Raw genomic sequence first — 17,854 nt, forward strand, 5'->3', positions numbered from 1 at the left:
GTTTTGACCCTCTTCAAACTTATCAAGCCTAGTCCTTGAAAGGAAAACACAATCACTGACCCAAACTCAACTTTTCTACCTTGGGAGATCAGCTTTGTCAAGAGACCAGGGTCACTTCCATACTGTTAACATGACATAAAAAAAGACTTTAGTGGAGGAACATTTAGTATATTTTTAAATACTTGGTGAATTTAATTCATTTGTATAATTGATTTATTTCAGCATTTACAAGGGAAAAGCATAACTTGTATAATGACCTGTATCAACTTTCCACTTGATTATTTCAGTTACACTCTGTGGTCTAGCTGACGGGAGAAATGGAGAAAGTAGGGAATCTCCTCAGGTTAGGGAAGAGGGGACAGTTGTTTTGTTTTGTTTTGTATTGTTTTGTTTTTGGAGGGTTAGGGCAGGGAGGGACCAGGATTGACTGACTTTTCAGCAGACTTTTCAGCTTTGTCACTGTTGTCAAAGAGAAGGGCTTGTAATCAGGTTAGGTTTTACTGCACTCCCCCCCCCCCTTCCCTTACCTTTAGCCTCTTTCTCAAGTTCAGCCCCACATTCTACCCTGGACTATGGGGAAATGAGGCTAAAGAGCAGTTAAACCCAATGAATTAATTTTAGGGGTGGAACTGAAGAGTAACAATCTTTATCATCCTTGGCTAAAGTGGGCCGATCCAAGCAGGAATTCCTCAGGCTTTGGTCAGTAAAGGTGGTTAAGGAGAGGGACCACAGCAGTACTAAAGCCTGGCTGCTTTGGAGGGTGGGCCCTGGTCGTGGGAGGATGGAGGAGGCAGATCAGGTATAAGTGCCAACTCTAACTTGAGGGCTACTTGACCTGTGGTTCTCTATGGTTTTTTTCATTTTTCTTTCTTCTGTTCTTATTCTTGTTTTTCATCTTTTCCCTCTTTATTCCTGACAGAATAATGAGGAGTTTCAGTAGAAGAGATTTGGGTCAGAATACCAGAGCTGAGTTCTCTGACATTCTTATTGTGATTTTATAGGAAGTTTCTTGATTTTGATAGCTTTTACAAATAAAATTCAGTAATGAACCTTAGCTGCTGCATTAAATAAAATCTTTAGATTCTCCAGTGGAATTGTGCAATTATTTCTGTGTTGATTTTCAGTTATGATTATGTAATTTCTGGTATTGGCACATAGAAAGAACACCTTTGATAGCCACTCCCCATGAGGGAGAGGCTATGGAACCTGCTTGTGGGAAAGTCATGAGGATGTGTAATAGAACCATGGGACCACGTGTAGAATTTCTACAACTTGTTCTAGTCTGCTATCCATGTAATTAGAAGCTCTTTAATTGGCTGTATAGTTAAAACGTCAATAGTCAACCAGGGCCATGATCATTCTCTATGGTTTGTCTACCTTGGGACATCTCTGCTCTTGATTTGACTCTTTTGCTGATAGCATTTAGTGAAAGAAATATGCTTTAAAGGTATGTGAGAGAAATGATTTTTTCTCTATTATATTAATAATGAATTATTGAAAAGGAATTTTTTCAGAAGCCTGTATGTTGTTCAGTCTCTAAAGGGCATTGTTGATGGAAGAGGAGGATTGCCCAAATCCTTGGGGTACATGCCTTTAGATCCTGGGTAGGTGACCCCATCCAACCAGAGAACCTTACAAAGAATTTAATCTAAGGTGAATTCTGGCCTATTGTGTTCCACTCTGGCAGGTTTGGGCAGGGTGGTAGATCCTTTGTCTAGACTGGCCGAGGCTGGGTGGTCTGCCACTCATTAGAATAGGTCCACCTCTCATTATAGTATTCATTCCCTTATTACTTGTTAACCAATCAGAGTCAATTGTCACCCTCAGGAACATCTACTCTTCCAAGGGCATACTATGAGGGGTTTTTGGATTTTGAAAGTACCAGTGACCCCTTTTATTATCTGCTAGCAAGATTAATAAAATGATTAATTACCCAGAAACTATTTCTCTGGAATGCCATAGTAGAGGTCTTGTGCCATTTTATTTCCAGGACAATATGCAGTTCCATTCTCATAGGCCTCGGTTCTTTGTAAGATACATGATTCATTGAGGACCCCTACTCAAACACCAATCAATATATTAGTCAGTTCATTACTTAAGGGGTAGTTCTATAAGGCGTAATGATTGTTAGCAATTATTTTACTATACTCATCTAGAATACATATTTAGTCATCTAATAATAGGTATAAGAATAAGTAATGTGTTAATCCCTATTTTGTATAAGTTATATAAGAATATAGATTCTAATAAAATGGCCCAATAACAGGCCTCAAACTTTAATGTAATGTTCACTACTAGTTTACTAGCTATAGCTTTTGTAACCACAAGAATGCTGACAGAGATGTCTCCATCCTGTTTCACTCTAATTTCATGACCAAACCAAACATGGGAGGCATGGTACAGAATGATTCCCCCATATGTTCCTGGAGCATATATAAAGCTCATAGCACCCCCTCTTGCCCCATCTAAAGGGGAGCCCATCCATCTTGTGACCACCTAGTCAGCAGCAATATTCCCTGCTTCACCCAAGGAATGACCCTGCTAACATACCATTTTTTGCTTATTTTAGCTTATGGTCAACCAATGGGATTCTGTACTTTGTATAGCAGCTCTAGAATATTCACATAACAAATCTGGTATTAAGCCTTACAAAAATGAGGCACTGGAAGGAGGGGGTATCTCAGGGCTTGAAGAAGAGGGGGCCAGGTCCCTTTAATAAAGTGCTTTGGTTGAGAACTCTGCCTCAGTTTCTCTTTTAGTCATTCAGGGTGATTTTTGTCCCCACATCTGTCTCAGTATTTGATCTTTCAACTAGGCAATGAAGATTAATCTGAAGGCTCCAACATGGTAAGTTTTGAAAGGTCAGGAGAGTGAGCTACCAAGGGTCTAGGAGTCAGAGTCACAACAAGTTTTGCATCCATCCCAACATCACTGCAGGGAGTGGCCTTTGGGAGCAACCTTAAGGACCCAGTTCAGTGGAAGCTGAGAGAAGGACTCATCTGGGAGTCATGATAAACCTGGACATGAAAGTGGAGGGACCAATGTTGCACAGAACTGTGCTATGTCTGAGACGACTTTTCCCAAAGAATGAGATGGTATAGGAGAAAGCGTTTCCCTGAAGTGTTGAGGGGGAAGTTTGTATTTCTGTTATTATTATATCTTCATAGTGAATATCACTTTGTAAAAGCTAATTGATATGAGCTGGTTAAATGGAATTGAGGTGTCTCTGTTGGCTAACAGTGAAGAGGGAACGTGACTTTCATTAGAAGAGAAACCTAAATTCTCTCAGGGTGCCTCTAGGTTCCTGAGGAGACGTACCAGACTGACTCTGGGATGGTAAGTCCAAAGCCAGAATACGCTCTCCACAATTACATCAGAAGTCATTTACAGGTTTTCTAGTTACAGTACGATATTTTTAGAACTGTTGATTTTAAACTTTTTATCATATAGTTTTTGTACTTGATAAAATTCAAATTTGGACCCTAATTTTGACAGGACTTGAAACACCATGGTTTTTTTAAAAACTAAAATGTTTACACTTATGATCTTGACAAATACCAACAAATGTGAGCATTTCCAAATACAGAGAATAGAAAAAAAGGCTTGCATATAAAAACATAAATCTCCATTGCATGAATCTTCTTGTTACTTTTTAAGTATAATCCACACATTACTTCCAAAGCTGTCCAACATGTCTGTTTTCTTTTGAGTCTGTTAAAAATATTTTACTGGTGCTCCTTTTTTTCTCTGCTTACTATTAATCCTCTCTTACAATTCTCCCTTCACCATTAAAAACCCTCCCTTGTAATTGACAAGCAGTCAAGGACAACAAAATTGCAAATGGGCCACGTCAAAAAATAGGAATTTCATAAAACTGTGGCCTTGAAAATAGCTTTCTGATCAACATAGCCCAGTGACCTAACATCATAAGGTTGAATTGTCTTAAATTTGATATTTTTTTTGTATTCAAGTACATGTAGGGGTTTATATTCAACAATCATAAGCATTTACCAATAGCCTACTGCACTGGAGGAATTTGTGCTTTTGGACATGGACAAAAACAAAAATATTGGAACTGCCCAAAAGCTTATTTTTTTGGTAATTACAGTATGAAAATTAATAATTCAATGTGAAAATTATCCAACATTTTACATGGTGACTTAAAAGTTTAATTTTGAGGTTTTAAGAGTTATATTGTTTAGTCCCTCTTATTCATGAATAAGCTGTTTGAGTAAGAGTGCTAATTTAACAAACTTCCACTGCATTGTAAAATGATGTGCTTAGCATAGGGGTTTATTACATATTCACCATGCAATCTATTAAATTATTTCAGAACTATTATGTAACAATTGCTTGCAGAATACTTGATAGCAATGTGGATCTTGAGTTTCTCAACCCAAATTAGAGATGAGTCACTACTCCTGAGGGAATCTTGATTTGGGAGGCATAGGGTAGGGAAGGGAGGAGGGAGAGAAATAAGAATGAGAAGACAATATCCTCATGAAGTCATAAGATAATAATAGAAAGAGAAACAGAAGCAGGGCAGAGACTGCCTACTGATGTATGAAAGCAGCAGAGGAGAATAAGAAAACAAAAACAGCAGCTTCTGGATGGCATCAGACAAACAGCATCTGAAAATACTGCTGGGATGTGACTGGAGAAGGCAGAATCCTGCTGTATGAAGAGCTGGCTGGCTTTGTCTGAATTGCTCTTCATCACAGAGCCCAGAGAGCAGCATAAGGGAGCAAATCTGGAAAGCTGAAGACTGTAAACTTAGGGCTGCCACTTCACTGAAAGAGTGTAATGCACCTGTTTAGAAAAAAACCTTAATGCTGCTTTTGTTGCCTAAGAGTAGCAGAGTAGTGGCTTCATCCAGCAGTAGAGAGGCCCAGAAGAGGAGTAGGCCTGCATAGCAGGTGAAATACAGACTGTGTAAGGTCTGCAGTCCAGAGTTCTGGATTCCCTTCCACTACTTCACTGCTAGATTTCTTTGTGTGCCCACTTTCCTCCATGGGCATTATATATATTGGTGGAACAATGTGTCCCAGTTTTATAGGTATACTGTTATATTTTGACTATTCATGCTTTTTCCTTCTCTTGAAAATGTTACTTTATGATTTTTTTTGTGTTTTGCCTTCTTGATTACTAAATATTTGCTGTTTAAGAGTCCACTGTGTCATTTTGAATACTTTGCATAAATGAGAAGTAAAGCAAGTTGTAGGAGTGTATCTCCTCCCTATCAGCAAGGCTATTGTTAGGACCCTAAAGATGAGCAGTAACAGTATGGCCAACCCTTTGGAGGGACTACCCCAACCTGCTGGAGTGGGTACGAATAGGATGAGTGAGCCAGCCCCAGCCTAAGGAGACAGCCTAGAGGGAATTAGAGAAACAATGCCACACACAGCTGTGCATCTGTAATTATTTTAATGAACTATTTTCAATTTTTAAAAATTTCAAATGCATTAGAGACAGATTTGTGTGTTACATAAAGACTTGTGTATAACACTTTACTATATTTTACAGATATTCCTATAAAGATTCTATCTCTCTTCCAAAAGCCCTTTTAGTTCCTTTCAAATTATGGTGGAAAGATGAAAAAAAAACCCATAACTATTTCTACTTTCCATTTATTCTTAATACTTGTCATTTCATTTGTTTTTAAAGGCACTAAAGAGTTCTTGAGTGAACTGTAGCCAAACCACAAAGCCTTAGCTTAAGTTTAGCATAGATTAAAAAAATATAAGCTCCACTGTTCCCAGATGCAATTCTGTGTCCTGTTCCCAAAAGTAACCAAAGAATAAGTATCTATAATTCCTGTACTTTTCCTAATTTTAAAGACTTCAAAAACCCTTCAGCTCAAGATGATTTGTAAAAAGATATAGCAGAGGAATTAGGGTCATAAGTCTGAGTCTAAAATTAATTCACATATCACTTTCCCATTCATTTCATCTTATGTTTCAATGCAGTTTAACATTTTCTACAAATTAAAAGGCTATCTGCATTGTCAGAATTTTTTTCCCCTTTTTTAATGACAATATAATCAAAATGTGGCTCCCAGAATTTCTTTTCTTTTCTTTTAGGCAATTGGGGTTAAGTGACTTGCTCAGGGTCACACAGCTAGTAAGTGTCAAGTGTTTGGTCCGAGGCCGGATTTGAACTCAGGTCCTCCTGACTTCAGGGCCGGTGTGGCTCCCATAATTTCTTAATGGTCCAGGTAAAGTACACTTAGTGAGATGCAATGTTACAAAACATCATAAGGTTCAAAAACAAAGTGTCTTCATGCTCTAATCAGATCTTCATATCTTAAAGTACTTAGAAATGAGTTTAATCTTTAAGACAAAACACCTGAACAAACTGAATACTGTCAAGATTGACTCTTTCAGGAAGTCTTAATATTGTTATAAAGTTCTCAACTATTATTTTATTCTGAATATTAAAAAATAGTACTAAAATCTTTTGTGGATTCAAAATATCTAATGTAAACATCATAGAAAATGCTAGCTCTTGGAAAAATATGAAAAATGGGTCATGCTGACCTTTTGTTACACTACAATTAGTTATATCTAGGGTATATTAAGTTGGAAGAAATAATTATCATTAAAGCTATCACCAATGCTGCAAATAGAAACCAAAAAAGTTAGTTTAATTAATCTTATAAATCTATCAACAGACTTTGAAATCTCTGTTGTTAAAATTGAAAAGACATCTGCTAGATGTTCTTGATCATGTGTAATCCAATGAAAGCACAGAGATTTTTATTCAGAAATACGAACGATTTGCTTCCCAATATTGCCTCCTGTCATCACAGATTGGAAGGCAACTGCAAAAGAAAAAATTAATAATCTTGAAGAATTAGTGTCAGTTACATAATATCACCAGTTTTATAAATGATTGTTGTAATAGCTCAAAATAACATTATCTATCCATATATCAAAAACGGAGCTTTATAATTCTCAATGATGTCCTAAATCAGTCCTGCACAACATGTGTCCTGCTTGCGGCCTGCCAAAGAATCTCAGATAGCCTGAGAAAAATGTATATGATAGAAAAGAAAGTAAACATGTAACAAGAGCTTTGTCTGTGCCCTGCTTAATCTGCCTTCCACTAGTCACTACTGTGCCTATCATATAAGGTGGCAGGTGGGTTGCCACAGCCCCTCTCTCCTGTTTGTCATGTGACTGAGGCAAACAACCACTGTCAGCCTGTCTCTAGTCTGAGAGAAGCAATTTCATGATCAATAAAAATCTTAAGTAATAAGTGTAATTAATTGATATTTTCCTTTTTCAAAATGTGGCTTATTGGCAAAATAGTTTAATCATTAATTATGCCTTTACTTGGAAAGTGAGCCACTAAAAACCTATGTGTGGCCTGAAGCAGATCAGCCTATTTTAATTTTGGCCCCTGCCTAGGGCCACGTGGTGCAGGCTAAATGATCACAGCAGCTCTGAAGCACAAAGATTAGTCCAAATCAAGGTAAGGCACAACTTAAACATCAGTACCTGAACTGAAAATGTCCATCTCTTACTAACTATAGGCATTCACTGTCAGCTCAGGAAACAAAATCAGTGAAAAAAGTTTTGAGGTAATCTCTTATAAAGAATATAAATAACAATGTTTATACAAGATGGATAAATGAAACTAACACCTGTTAACTTAAAAGACTTGGGGCTTTTGTGTAAATGTGGTTTTCAAAAGAGGAGATGTTTTTACAATACCGTCAAGATGAATTTCACCCAAGGCAAATATAATTCATTTTTTCTAATGGAAAATAAAAGGTTTTTAAGTAACACAACTCTAAAATAAAATTCTATTGGCTAACTATATGTGTACACACAAAAGAAAGCCCCAAGAGAATTTTGAAAACTATGCACATGGAGACAAAAACCCCCTATTTTCATGAAAATTAATATTAAAAATTTTCCCCAATCCCTGTAATATATAAACTGAAAAGTACTCCCCATTCATGTGTAAGTTATGCACATACTATTTGATGAACTCAAGAAAGAGCCTCATAAAATGAGACACACTAAAGAAAGATGTTTCTCTTAAATATCATTAAGTTGAATCTTTGGTAAAGGTTGGATAAGTTCATATTCCATTCAAATTAATGTAACATTTCCCAGAAAAGAAACACAAGACCTACAACACAGAGAAAGAGAGAAATGCCTGCAGAAGTACTATTTCAGAGTAAGAACTTACACTTGAATTATTAAAGAATTTCTGATCATCTTACCTCCCATGTTTTCCAAGCCATTGATCACCGTCTCTCTGATCTACAAATCAAAATAACTGGAATTAATTTTCTTTCTTATTTTGCAAAGGCAAACTATTTCGCCCTTAGTATACTTCTAATATGCAATGTATGGTCTATAAAAGCATGTAAATCATATTTTTATGAATAAGAAATCTGCTTTTCCCTATCAACTAATATTATGGTTTTCTTTCCTCCCTCATACTCTACTTAGAAGTGTCTCTGTTAAATAAACAAATACGATTCAAGAAATTTCTACCAAATCCAAGCAGCTGGAAACAAAACATCATCTTTGTTGTTGTTCAGTCATTTTCAGTAGTATCTGACTGTGACTGCATTTAGGGTTTCCCTGGCAAAAATACTGAAGAGATTTGCCATTTCCTTCTCTAGTTCATTTTACAAACAAGGAAACTGAGGCAAACAAGGTTAAGTGACTTGCACAGCACCACACACCTAGTAAGTGTCTGAGGTCAAATCTGAACTCATGAAGATGAATTTCCCTGACTCCACCTATCGTGCTACTTAGCTGCCCTATAAGGGTAACTTTTTGTAAGAATAATTAAATATTTGTTTTCTATTATATAATTTAGGATTTTAACATTAAGTAACAATTTTTAAAAGTAGGAGTGTGCACACATTTTGAATCAGCCATTTTTTCCCAAATGGCTAAGAAATTAAGTGATTTATTCTTAATAGGTTTCTTCTAATTTCTGAACTCCTTTCCCTCCTATACTTTACTGAAAGTAAACTATCAGGCTAGAAGATCATTAAGAAATCTTTTCTATCTACAATACTGTCTTTGATGCACTTGGTCTCTATAATTATACAGATAGAGACACTATGAGAGTGGAATATTGTATACACCACCAGATTCACTGGGTCTTGAGTGGTTATATTGAACTGCTTTTCTCTTTTTTCCCCCCTGTTATCCTTTGTTACAAGGCATGGCTCACTGGGTAGGAGAGTGGTAAAGGGTATATTCAGACATGATCTGATATTAAAACAAAATAAATTTTTTAAAAAAGAAATCCTGCCATGAAAAAAGTTTTCTTTGAAATATTTCTGGTATTTGCTTCTTCCTCTCCATTTCCACTGCCACCTGAAGGAATGCAGTACACCAAGGTGACAAAATATGGAGGAGAAAAAAGATCAGAAATCCCAGCCTTTGCCTCCCTATTTTCAGAAGGACCAAATCTCAGACTGGGTGATAGAAACATCAAGGCCAAAGCACAGAAGCACACACTTCTTGCACAGTCACTGATCCACAATGAACATCAGGGCTATCAGTATAATAAGATAATTAAAAGGTCATTACCAGAGGGGGAGTCAAGATGATGGAGTAGCAGGAAGTACAGTGAGCTCCCCAAGAACCCTCCTCCAACTCCCCCAAAGACAGGTAGAAAATGCACCAGGCTTCACTATATATGTTTGTACTGCATTGTATTTCTTTCTTCCTCGACGGGCAGAGGGAGCAGGAAGAAAATTGGGAACTAAAAGCAAAATTTTTTAAAAACAAAAGAAAAAGAAAATGTACCAGAATGAATCCTGATTGGGAAATTGAAGGGAAGAAAAAAAGTAAAGTGAGTCATTCTTCGGGCCCAGGTCAGACAGAGATCTATAGATGGTGGGGATCTGGTGAAAAGCGCACTACCTGGAACGTTCTAGTACCGAGGGTCTAGGGGTATTCTGCTGAAACTCTACATGTATGTTGCTCAGGCCCACATCCAGGTCAGGAACATGCAGAGCTTAGACCAGGGAGGGAGTGATCAGACTTCGCCCTGGATCGTGATGATCACCCAGGGAACACTGAAAACTTGCAGGTCCCCAACCTGAGCTGTCCCTGAGATTCTAGAATACCTCAGTCCTCAAGAACCCCAAGAAAGTAGGAACAGGACTGGCCCAGACTTTTCCTACAGAAGTAGACAAAGCTTAGGCCTAACATCACTTCTAAAGTCAGGAAGCAGGCTGGAAGAAGGAGCAAACAAAGAAAGAATCCCATCCCAAAAAGCTATTATGACAACAGGGCTGCTTAAGACATAAATCCAGAAGAAAAGAATGATTCCAAAATGTCTATAAGCAGAGGTTCAAAGAAAACCATAGCTTGGGCACAAATTCAATTAGAATTTCTGAAAAAAACTAATTTAGAGCTTTAAAAAAAAGGATAAATTTTTTTTCAGAGTATTTCACTAAATAGTAATCCAGAAGGAAAGAGAAGAAGAAGAAAAAGAGGGAAGGTAGATTAAGGAAGAAATTAGTACTATTATAGTGCTAATATAATAATATATAGCACTAGTAGAGTAACAAACTATAAATCTATGCAAACATATTTATAGGTCTTTTTGCAGTGGCAAAGAATTGGAATCTGAGGGAGTATCTATCTACTGGGGAAATTATTGAACAAGTTATGGTATATAAATGGTGATCTACTGCTACTGCGCTGTAAGAAACAATGAAGGTGATGGTTTCAGAAAAACATAGAAGACTTTTATGAACTGATGCAGAGTGAGTCAGCCTAAATAGCCTATTTTATACAATGATATTAATATTGTAAAGACAAACAACTTTCAAAGACTTAGAATCGCTGATCAGGGTAACAATGATGAACTATGATTCCACAGGACTAATGATGGAATGTACATTGCCTGAATATGAAGATGAATTAAGTTGGTAAAGATAGGTGGGAACCAAATTATGGAAGGATTTGGATGCCAGCCAGAGAAGTTTGTATTTTATCTTAAAGCAACAAGGAATTACCAATATAAGATCAGATCGTTTAAAAGTAGTTGAAAAATGATAGGTAAGCAAGTATAGGTAACAAGTGTAGGCAGTCTTCTCTAGGAACTTAGATATGAAAGAGAGAAGAGATATAGGATAGTAGACTAATGAAATGGAAGGGTCAAGTGAAAGGGTTTTTTTTTTACACTCTTAAAAATTGCTGAGGACCTCAAATAGCTTTTGTTTATATGGGCTGTAGCTATTACTGTTTTCCAGTTAGAAATAAAATGGATATTTAAAAATATTTATCCGTTCAAAAATAACAACATATATGTTACATATTTACATGACTTTTTTATGAAAAATAACTATTATCTCAAACAAAAAAACTTAGAAGCATTGCTTTCTATATTTTTGTCAATCTCTTTAATGTGGGTCTTAGCAGAAAACAGCTTGATTCCCCTATGTGCTTCTACATTCAATCTGCTGTGATGTGCTGTTTTAAGTAAAGTATATGAAGAAAATCCGGCTTCAAATGGATGTACAGTTGGGTAATAGAGGAGCACTTTAATAGTTACATAATTTTTTAGTATTATTAAGGAAATAATTTTGACCTCAAGGACCCTTTGAAAGGGTTTTGGTGATCCCTGGAGATAGATGGACCACCCTTTGAGAATCTGTGAGCCAGAGATTTTTGTTCCAATCCTATCTCAGTACAAAGTAATACAATCTTCATATCAAAGTGGTTTTTATTTAAATTAACTGTAGTGAGCAACTGGGCCCTTATCCCAGCTATATAATCTGAATTAACTATACCTAGGATAACAACCTAATTTTTCAAACTACACAGAAATTCAAGCTCACTACATTTAGGATATAGGAGAAAAGCAATAAATTGATAAGGACATAGGATCAAGTCCTACCTTTAATTTTCCTTCTTTAAACCACTGACTTAGTTGTAGAATTCCAGACTCAAATCTGTCCGTATAATCGAACACCAGAAACATTTCCCTATAAAAAAATAAAAGAGCAATCCAAAACAAGAAAAAAAGCAAGATCAGATAATTTCACAAGCCTCTGAAATCTTTTCATGGAACAAATATCATGGCTTAATCATATTGAGTTCAGTCAGATGCGGTTTAGACAAATGTTATGCAAATAAAAGATATCAGGGAGTCAATGTCAAAACCATTATCTAAGTTAACAAAATCTATTACTGGGCTTCATGAGGTTTTAAATACATAGCACTACTCTGCTGGGTTTCAACTGGAAAGAATAAGATACCCTTCCCAGGATAAACTCATTACATAAATCTCATCACCATGATGCTAAATCAAGCTCTGATTGTCATGACCTCCCTCACCCTCCTCTTCCATTTGATTGGAGGGCTGGCAGGTGAAGTACCAAAGCCTTCCCAATGCCTTCCTTTATAAAGGGCAGAAGGTAGGCTCTCAACTCCTCTCTCCACTATGCATCTGCTTCTTTGCCTGCTCTCAACTCCAGGGAACAGTGTTTCCCATGGCACCTCCCCTGACACCTTTCCTACCTCCTTTTGTATGTTGTGTCCCCCAATTAGATTGTACACTCCTCCAAGGCAAGAAGCATGTGTATTTTTATTAATTGTATTCCCAGCACTTAGCACAATGGCTGGCACATATTAGGCACTTAATAAAATGTTTATTGGATTGGGATGGGGGAACAGCTCAGGGCAAAAAAGCATATCTATCTGTTTATATTTTTATACATATAGTATATGGATATATGGTTTTAATATGGTAGTAAAGAAAAGAAAGTATACCTCGTGATGTTTTTTGTTTTCCGAATTGACTCTACCTCAGGCAGCAATGGGGCAGGATAAGGAACATCCTTGTTGTACTGAGAAATCTGGCCACACAGGATAACATGGCTGTTCTGATTCATCTATTCAGAGAAAATTGATTACTATACCCCAAGAAATTGATTTTTCTCTATAGTTACTGAATATAGGGCTGCTTTATGAAAAGTATGAATGTTTTCATAGAATAAGTGTCAATGAACACATCCGTGGAAGCCAAAAGAAAACAAAAACCCTGACTATCCACTAATAGTAACTTAGAAATTTTTTTGGGGGGAGGGGAGACATGTATTTATGAATGTAAAGTGGTAAGCAAACGGATATATACAGGGGAGGTGAAACTTGCTAACCAGGAAAAAATGTAATATTAAATTCTGTAACTCTAAGGAAACAGAAGTTCATCTTCAAACACTCACTTAACTTGAAATTATGGTAAATTATCTAGTAAGGTGACATATAACAAGTGATGATGAAATACTAAAACTCTATAAAACATAAAATGTTTATCCACCTGTAGTCATTTCAGTTTACTCTCCTGGCTTCCCTAGGGAGTAGTAAGTAGAAACTGGATGATGGTGAGACAGGAGGAGTCCTTTGATTCTAGCTAAGACAATTCTGTTTCTTTCTGAAAACCTTGAGCGCAACCCAAGATCAGCCATCATTTGAATGCACCTAACTCATTTATGCATTTCTTCCCAAATGGCATGATTACATATAATTCTTTTTTCTTCCTAATATATTTTCCATATATTTTTGACAGGCATGAAAGACAACAAAAGCTTACTGCTTATGAAGAAATAACTTTAATTCATTGACTTGAAGAATTAATGGGAAAGGATTAGATTATCTCATTTGATAGAATGCCTTCCTTGAGGGCAAGAACTGTTTTACTTTTGGCACTGTATCCCCAGTTCTGCATGGTGCCTGGAACAGAGTAGGTGCACAGTAAATGCCTGTTGATTAGCAAAAAGCTAAATGTTCAACACTGTCTACAAAACACCTGGCTCCATGTCCCTTCACCCTTCTATTCCGTCCTCTGGAATTCTTGTTCTATATAATTAACAAAGTTCTCTGATTCTTGGGTCTGTTTCTCTCATGCTACCTCCATCTTCTGGCACTCATTGAGACCTGATACTCAATGACACTTCAACACTTGCATTCTTTCTAGGATGAGTTGCACCTTCTCTCAAACTCCCTAACTCACTGGTCTAAGGATGAGAGGTGGAATACTTCTTGGTCCTCCTTAATGCTTTCAGAATTTCCCTCCACCATCTCAGCAAACTGTCCTCATTTAAGAGTCACTATCCATATTTATCACTCAGATTGAGGTGTCTATTGTCTACCAAGCCCTAGGACATTCGTCCTCTTTTCTCAAAGCATTCAGTGCCTTGGCTCCTTTTCCATCCAAGTTCATGCTTTGTATTATGGAACTCAACATGCATATTGATATTCCCATGAATACCCTAAACTCCCAGTCCTTCAATCTATTTAATTCCCATGAGCCATTTCTGTACTCCACCTTGGCTATACAGAGCTGAGAATGATACCCTTGCCATTACTCAAAAATATTCTACTTCCATGATGAGTAACTCTGACATTTCTCTATTTTATTCTAATCTCTTATAGTTCCATCTGTCTGTGTGCTGTCAAGACCCACACCCTAAGACTATTCCTCTTTTTTCTACTCTCTTTTATTACTATGAGAAGACACCTTGTTTTCCAGAGCTAAGGCCCAGCAAACAAGCTGTGCCCTGAGCCTGGCACAACAATAATCCTTTGCACTCATCCTCTGGATGAACTCAGGTGCAGCTAAATCACAAAACTGGCTTAAACCAGCTCCAGGTGGTCCCTGAGCTCAAAGAAGCATCTAAAGGAACCAAGTTCTGCTCATGAAGCCCTGCCATGAATAGACTTTTTGTCACTAGGCAAACTCACCTCAATGCTGTGGTCACACTGCACTGCTTTGTTCTCTGTCTAGCAAGAACTGTGTGTAAAAAGGCTTAGCCTTGCTGCTTTGGTCTTAGAGGAGACCCTGGCACATGTGTCTAGTTCCCCTCGTCTAGTGGGATAAAGAAGGCTTTTTGTCTATAACCTTTGTGAGCTCTTTTATATTTCCAGGGTTTAAGAGTTGGTGCATAATCTCCGTGGCTCTTTGGTCATTTATTTTCAGAGTGTGACAATGCTTTACTCTTCTTAAACCCATTCTCCATGTTCATCATGACCTCCAAATTCCTGCAATCCCCAGGACTATCCCAGGCCTTTAGCCTTGCTCTAATTACACTCTCCTCCCTTTCACCCATCCCATATATCCAGTCAGTTGCAGATCTCATCATTTATAGTCTTTTGAAATTTCTTTCTTTCACATTGCCACTACCCTAGTTCAGGCCAGTGACACCTGCTGCCTGGATTATTGTAGTAGCCTCCCTTCCTCAAGACTCCACTCCAACCTCCACAGAGCTGCCAAAGTGATTTTCCCAAAGTACCTGTCTGACAACACCACACCTAAACTCAATAAACTTCAGTGGCTCCCTCTTACCTCCAAGATCAAATAAAACTGCTCTGTTTTTCACTTCATGATCTTCACAAAGTGGCCCCTTCCTACCTTTCCAGTCTTCTTCCAGGTAACTCTCTTCTACAGCTCACTTTACAGATGAGGAACCTTTTTACATTTTAAATTTTACAGTTGAGGCAAACAGAGTAAGTGACTTGCCCAGCGTCACTCTCTTGATTCCAGGAGCTACTAATGCCCTCCCTCTCCCAAAACTACCTTCTATTTATTTTTTATATATTTGTGAATGTATCCAATGTCTCCTTTATTAGGAGGGCAACATCTGTTTTGCTTTTGTCTTTGTATCCCCAGTGAGTGCCTGATACTTAGTAGGTGCTTAATCAGTGTTTCTTGGGGATTGTTCTCACTGTAACTCACAGTAAGAGACAAATTAGATACTGAGGATGGTTACACTACAGAATACAATAAGAAACTATCAGGTTGTTTTATCAGAGCAGAACTGTTTTTTGGCTGATGGCTCAGAGTAACCGTGTGCGTGCGTGCGTGTGTGTGTGTGTGTGTGTGTGTGTGTGTGTGTGTGTGTGTGTGTGTAAACAAATAGGAATAAAACTTATTAATTATTCAAATTTATAGGAGGAAGTGATCAATCACCTGGCGTATAACAGTATCGCTGATGTCACCACCAACATTGTCAAAGTAAACGTCCACTCCAGATGGGCACACCTTGCGGAGTTCTTCTGCCACATTCCCTTTCTTATAATTAATTGCAGCATCAAAGCCCAGTTCTGAGACCAAGATGGAGCACTTCTCATCTGTTCCACAAATTCCCACCACTCTGGAACAGCCTTCCAAACGGCCAATCTACAATAATAAAAGTTTGAAAATTAAATGGTTTTACATTTTTATAACAGTACCTAGATATCTAGAAAAGCTGTATGTACTGGCATTTACAGTTCAGGTCAGGTCAGAATTTTTAAACTTTGGCCAAAGGCTAGTGAAAGACTTAAAGAGCCAAGCCAGGATACGATGTGATATTTAAAACAAATCATACAAAGCAGGAGAGTAGAACAGAATAGAACATAAGTAGAACAGACAGTGATTTTGAGTTTACAAGCAGACGGCTACAATAGGATTTTATAAAAGGAATCATCAGATCATTAACACATCACAATGCTATAGGTGAACTTAAGTTTCTGAGCTTGAGAGATGCCAAAAAAGTATTCAGAGAAAATTGCACTCTGTAATTTCTCATTATGAATATATGTTTATTACATTTCACCTGTATAACATATATATATATATGTGTGTGTGTGTGTAAACACACACACACACACACACAATATGGAAATTTTTAAAAGCATAGTCTAAAGGCCATTCATGGGTTCTAAAAAAATATATCAGGTAAAACAACCAGGGAGCAGCTAGTTCCATAGAAATAATGCCTAACAACACAGCAATAACCCAACTGATGTTTAAAAGTTACAGCCAAGGAGGACTAAACATGAGTTCAGATTGTCACCAGCTATTTGATTTGTACCAAATTATGGTGTAACAGTTCCACAATGTTGTAGAGTTGTTTGGTTATAATATATTTAGATGTTATTGTAAAATGACATTATTTAGAGTAACATTAAACGGAGTATATCTGTACTAAATTCTATATTTTTGTCCCCATTCATTTATCTTTTATTTGGAATTTTAAAAATTCAGAGAAGTTATGGTTTTAACAGATTTATTCATTAGAATATGAAATTTCAGAGAGGTAGTTTTTTTCTGATATCATCCATCACAGCATTCAGTCACTTACATCTAATTCTGTGTTCTTCTAAATTTCACATAGAGAACTAGACCCCCAAACAAATCCCCAAATCACAGTACATTTATTTTTAATAATAGCAGTAATATAGTTAACTAGGTATACACAGCCCTTCTCTCAGAACTATTTACACAAAACATTACCTGTGCTTCTCAATCTTATACTTCTGCCTGTCTAGTTTTACATTGAGACTTCAGTTATAGATGTTTCTTTTTTAAAAAAAAGTAAGTAATCATAAGCAAAGTTTACCTGGCCAGCCAATGATCCACAAACACCTGCAGCTCCACTGACAACCATTGTCTGGTTGGAACCAACGCGTATATGACCTTTTTCTTTAATTGCAAAAAAAGAAGTCAATCCTGGCATACCAATAGCACCGAGAAAATAAGAAAGGTGTCCATCTACAAGTTGTGGGTCTACCTAAAATAAAATATGCACATATTTTATATCACACTATGGATTTCTATTAGAGTTTAAACAGGAAACATTGGTGGAAATTAATCCTATATAATTTCTGTTATGGTAAAATACCTATACTCTAAGGGCACTAAAGTATAAAATTGGACTGAAAGCAGTATGTCAAAGCAGATAAAGAGTTGGGACTAGAAGTCAGGAAGACCTAGTTCTGCCCATCACAATTGGCTGTGTGATTGTTGGAAAGTCATGTAACCTCTCAGTGACCATAAACAACTCTCACACTCAGCTGCCAAACAGCTGCCAATCGGCACT

General features: G+C 37.1%; 2 protein-coding genes across 4 annotated transcripts in view; both read right to left on the bottom strand.

The window, feature by feature from the left end:
• LOC110208345 (prostaglandin reductase 2-like) overlaps nucleotides 1-17,854 on the bottom strand; it is a 544,334-nt gene that overhangs the window by 69,389 nt on the left and 457,091 nt on the right. The window lies entirely within an intron of this gene.
• Nucleotides 5,406-17,854, bottom strand: part of LOC110208347 (prostaglandin reductase 2-like) — a 32,914-nt gene continuing 20,465 nt past the window's right edge. Inside the window, exons 5-10 of the mRNA XM_020986324.2 lie at nucleotides 17,375-17,545; nucleotides 15,961-16,170; nucleotides 12,765-12,886; nucleotides 11,890-11,977; nucleotides 8,234-8,273; nucleotides 5,406-6,820 (exon numbers count right to left, since the gene is read on the bottom strand). Coding sequence (XP_020841983.1) covers nucleotides 6,756-6,820; nucleotides 8,234-8,273; nucleotides 11,890-11,977; nucleotides 12,765-12,886; nucleotides 15,961-16,170; nucleotides 17,375-17,545 — 696 coding nt within the window. The 3' untranslated portion in view covers nucleotides 5,406-6,755. The remainder of the gene's footprint in view (nucleotides 6,821-8,233; nucleotides 8,274-11,889; nucleotides 11,978-12,764; nucleotides 12,887-15,960; nucleotides 16,171-17,374; nucleotides 17,546-17,854) is intronic.

The sequence above is a fragment of the Phascolarctos cinereus genome, unplaced genomic scaffold (genome assembly GCF_003287225.1).
Source record: "Phascolarctos cinereus isolate Bilbo 61053 unplaced genomic scaffold, phaCin_HiC Scaffold_3;HRSCAF=262, whole genome shotgun sequence".
NCBI classification, from domain to species: Eukaryota; Metazoa; Chordata; class Mammalia; order Diprotodontia; family Phascolarctidae; genus Phascolarctos; species Phascolarctos cinereus.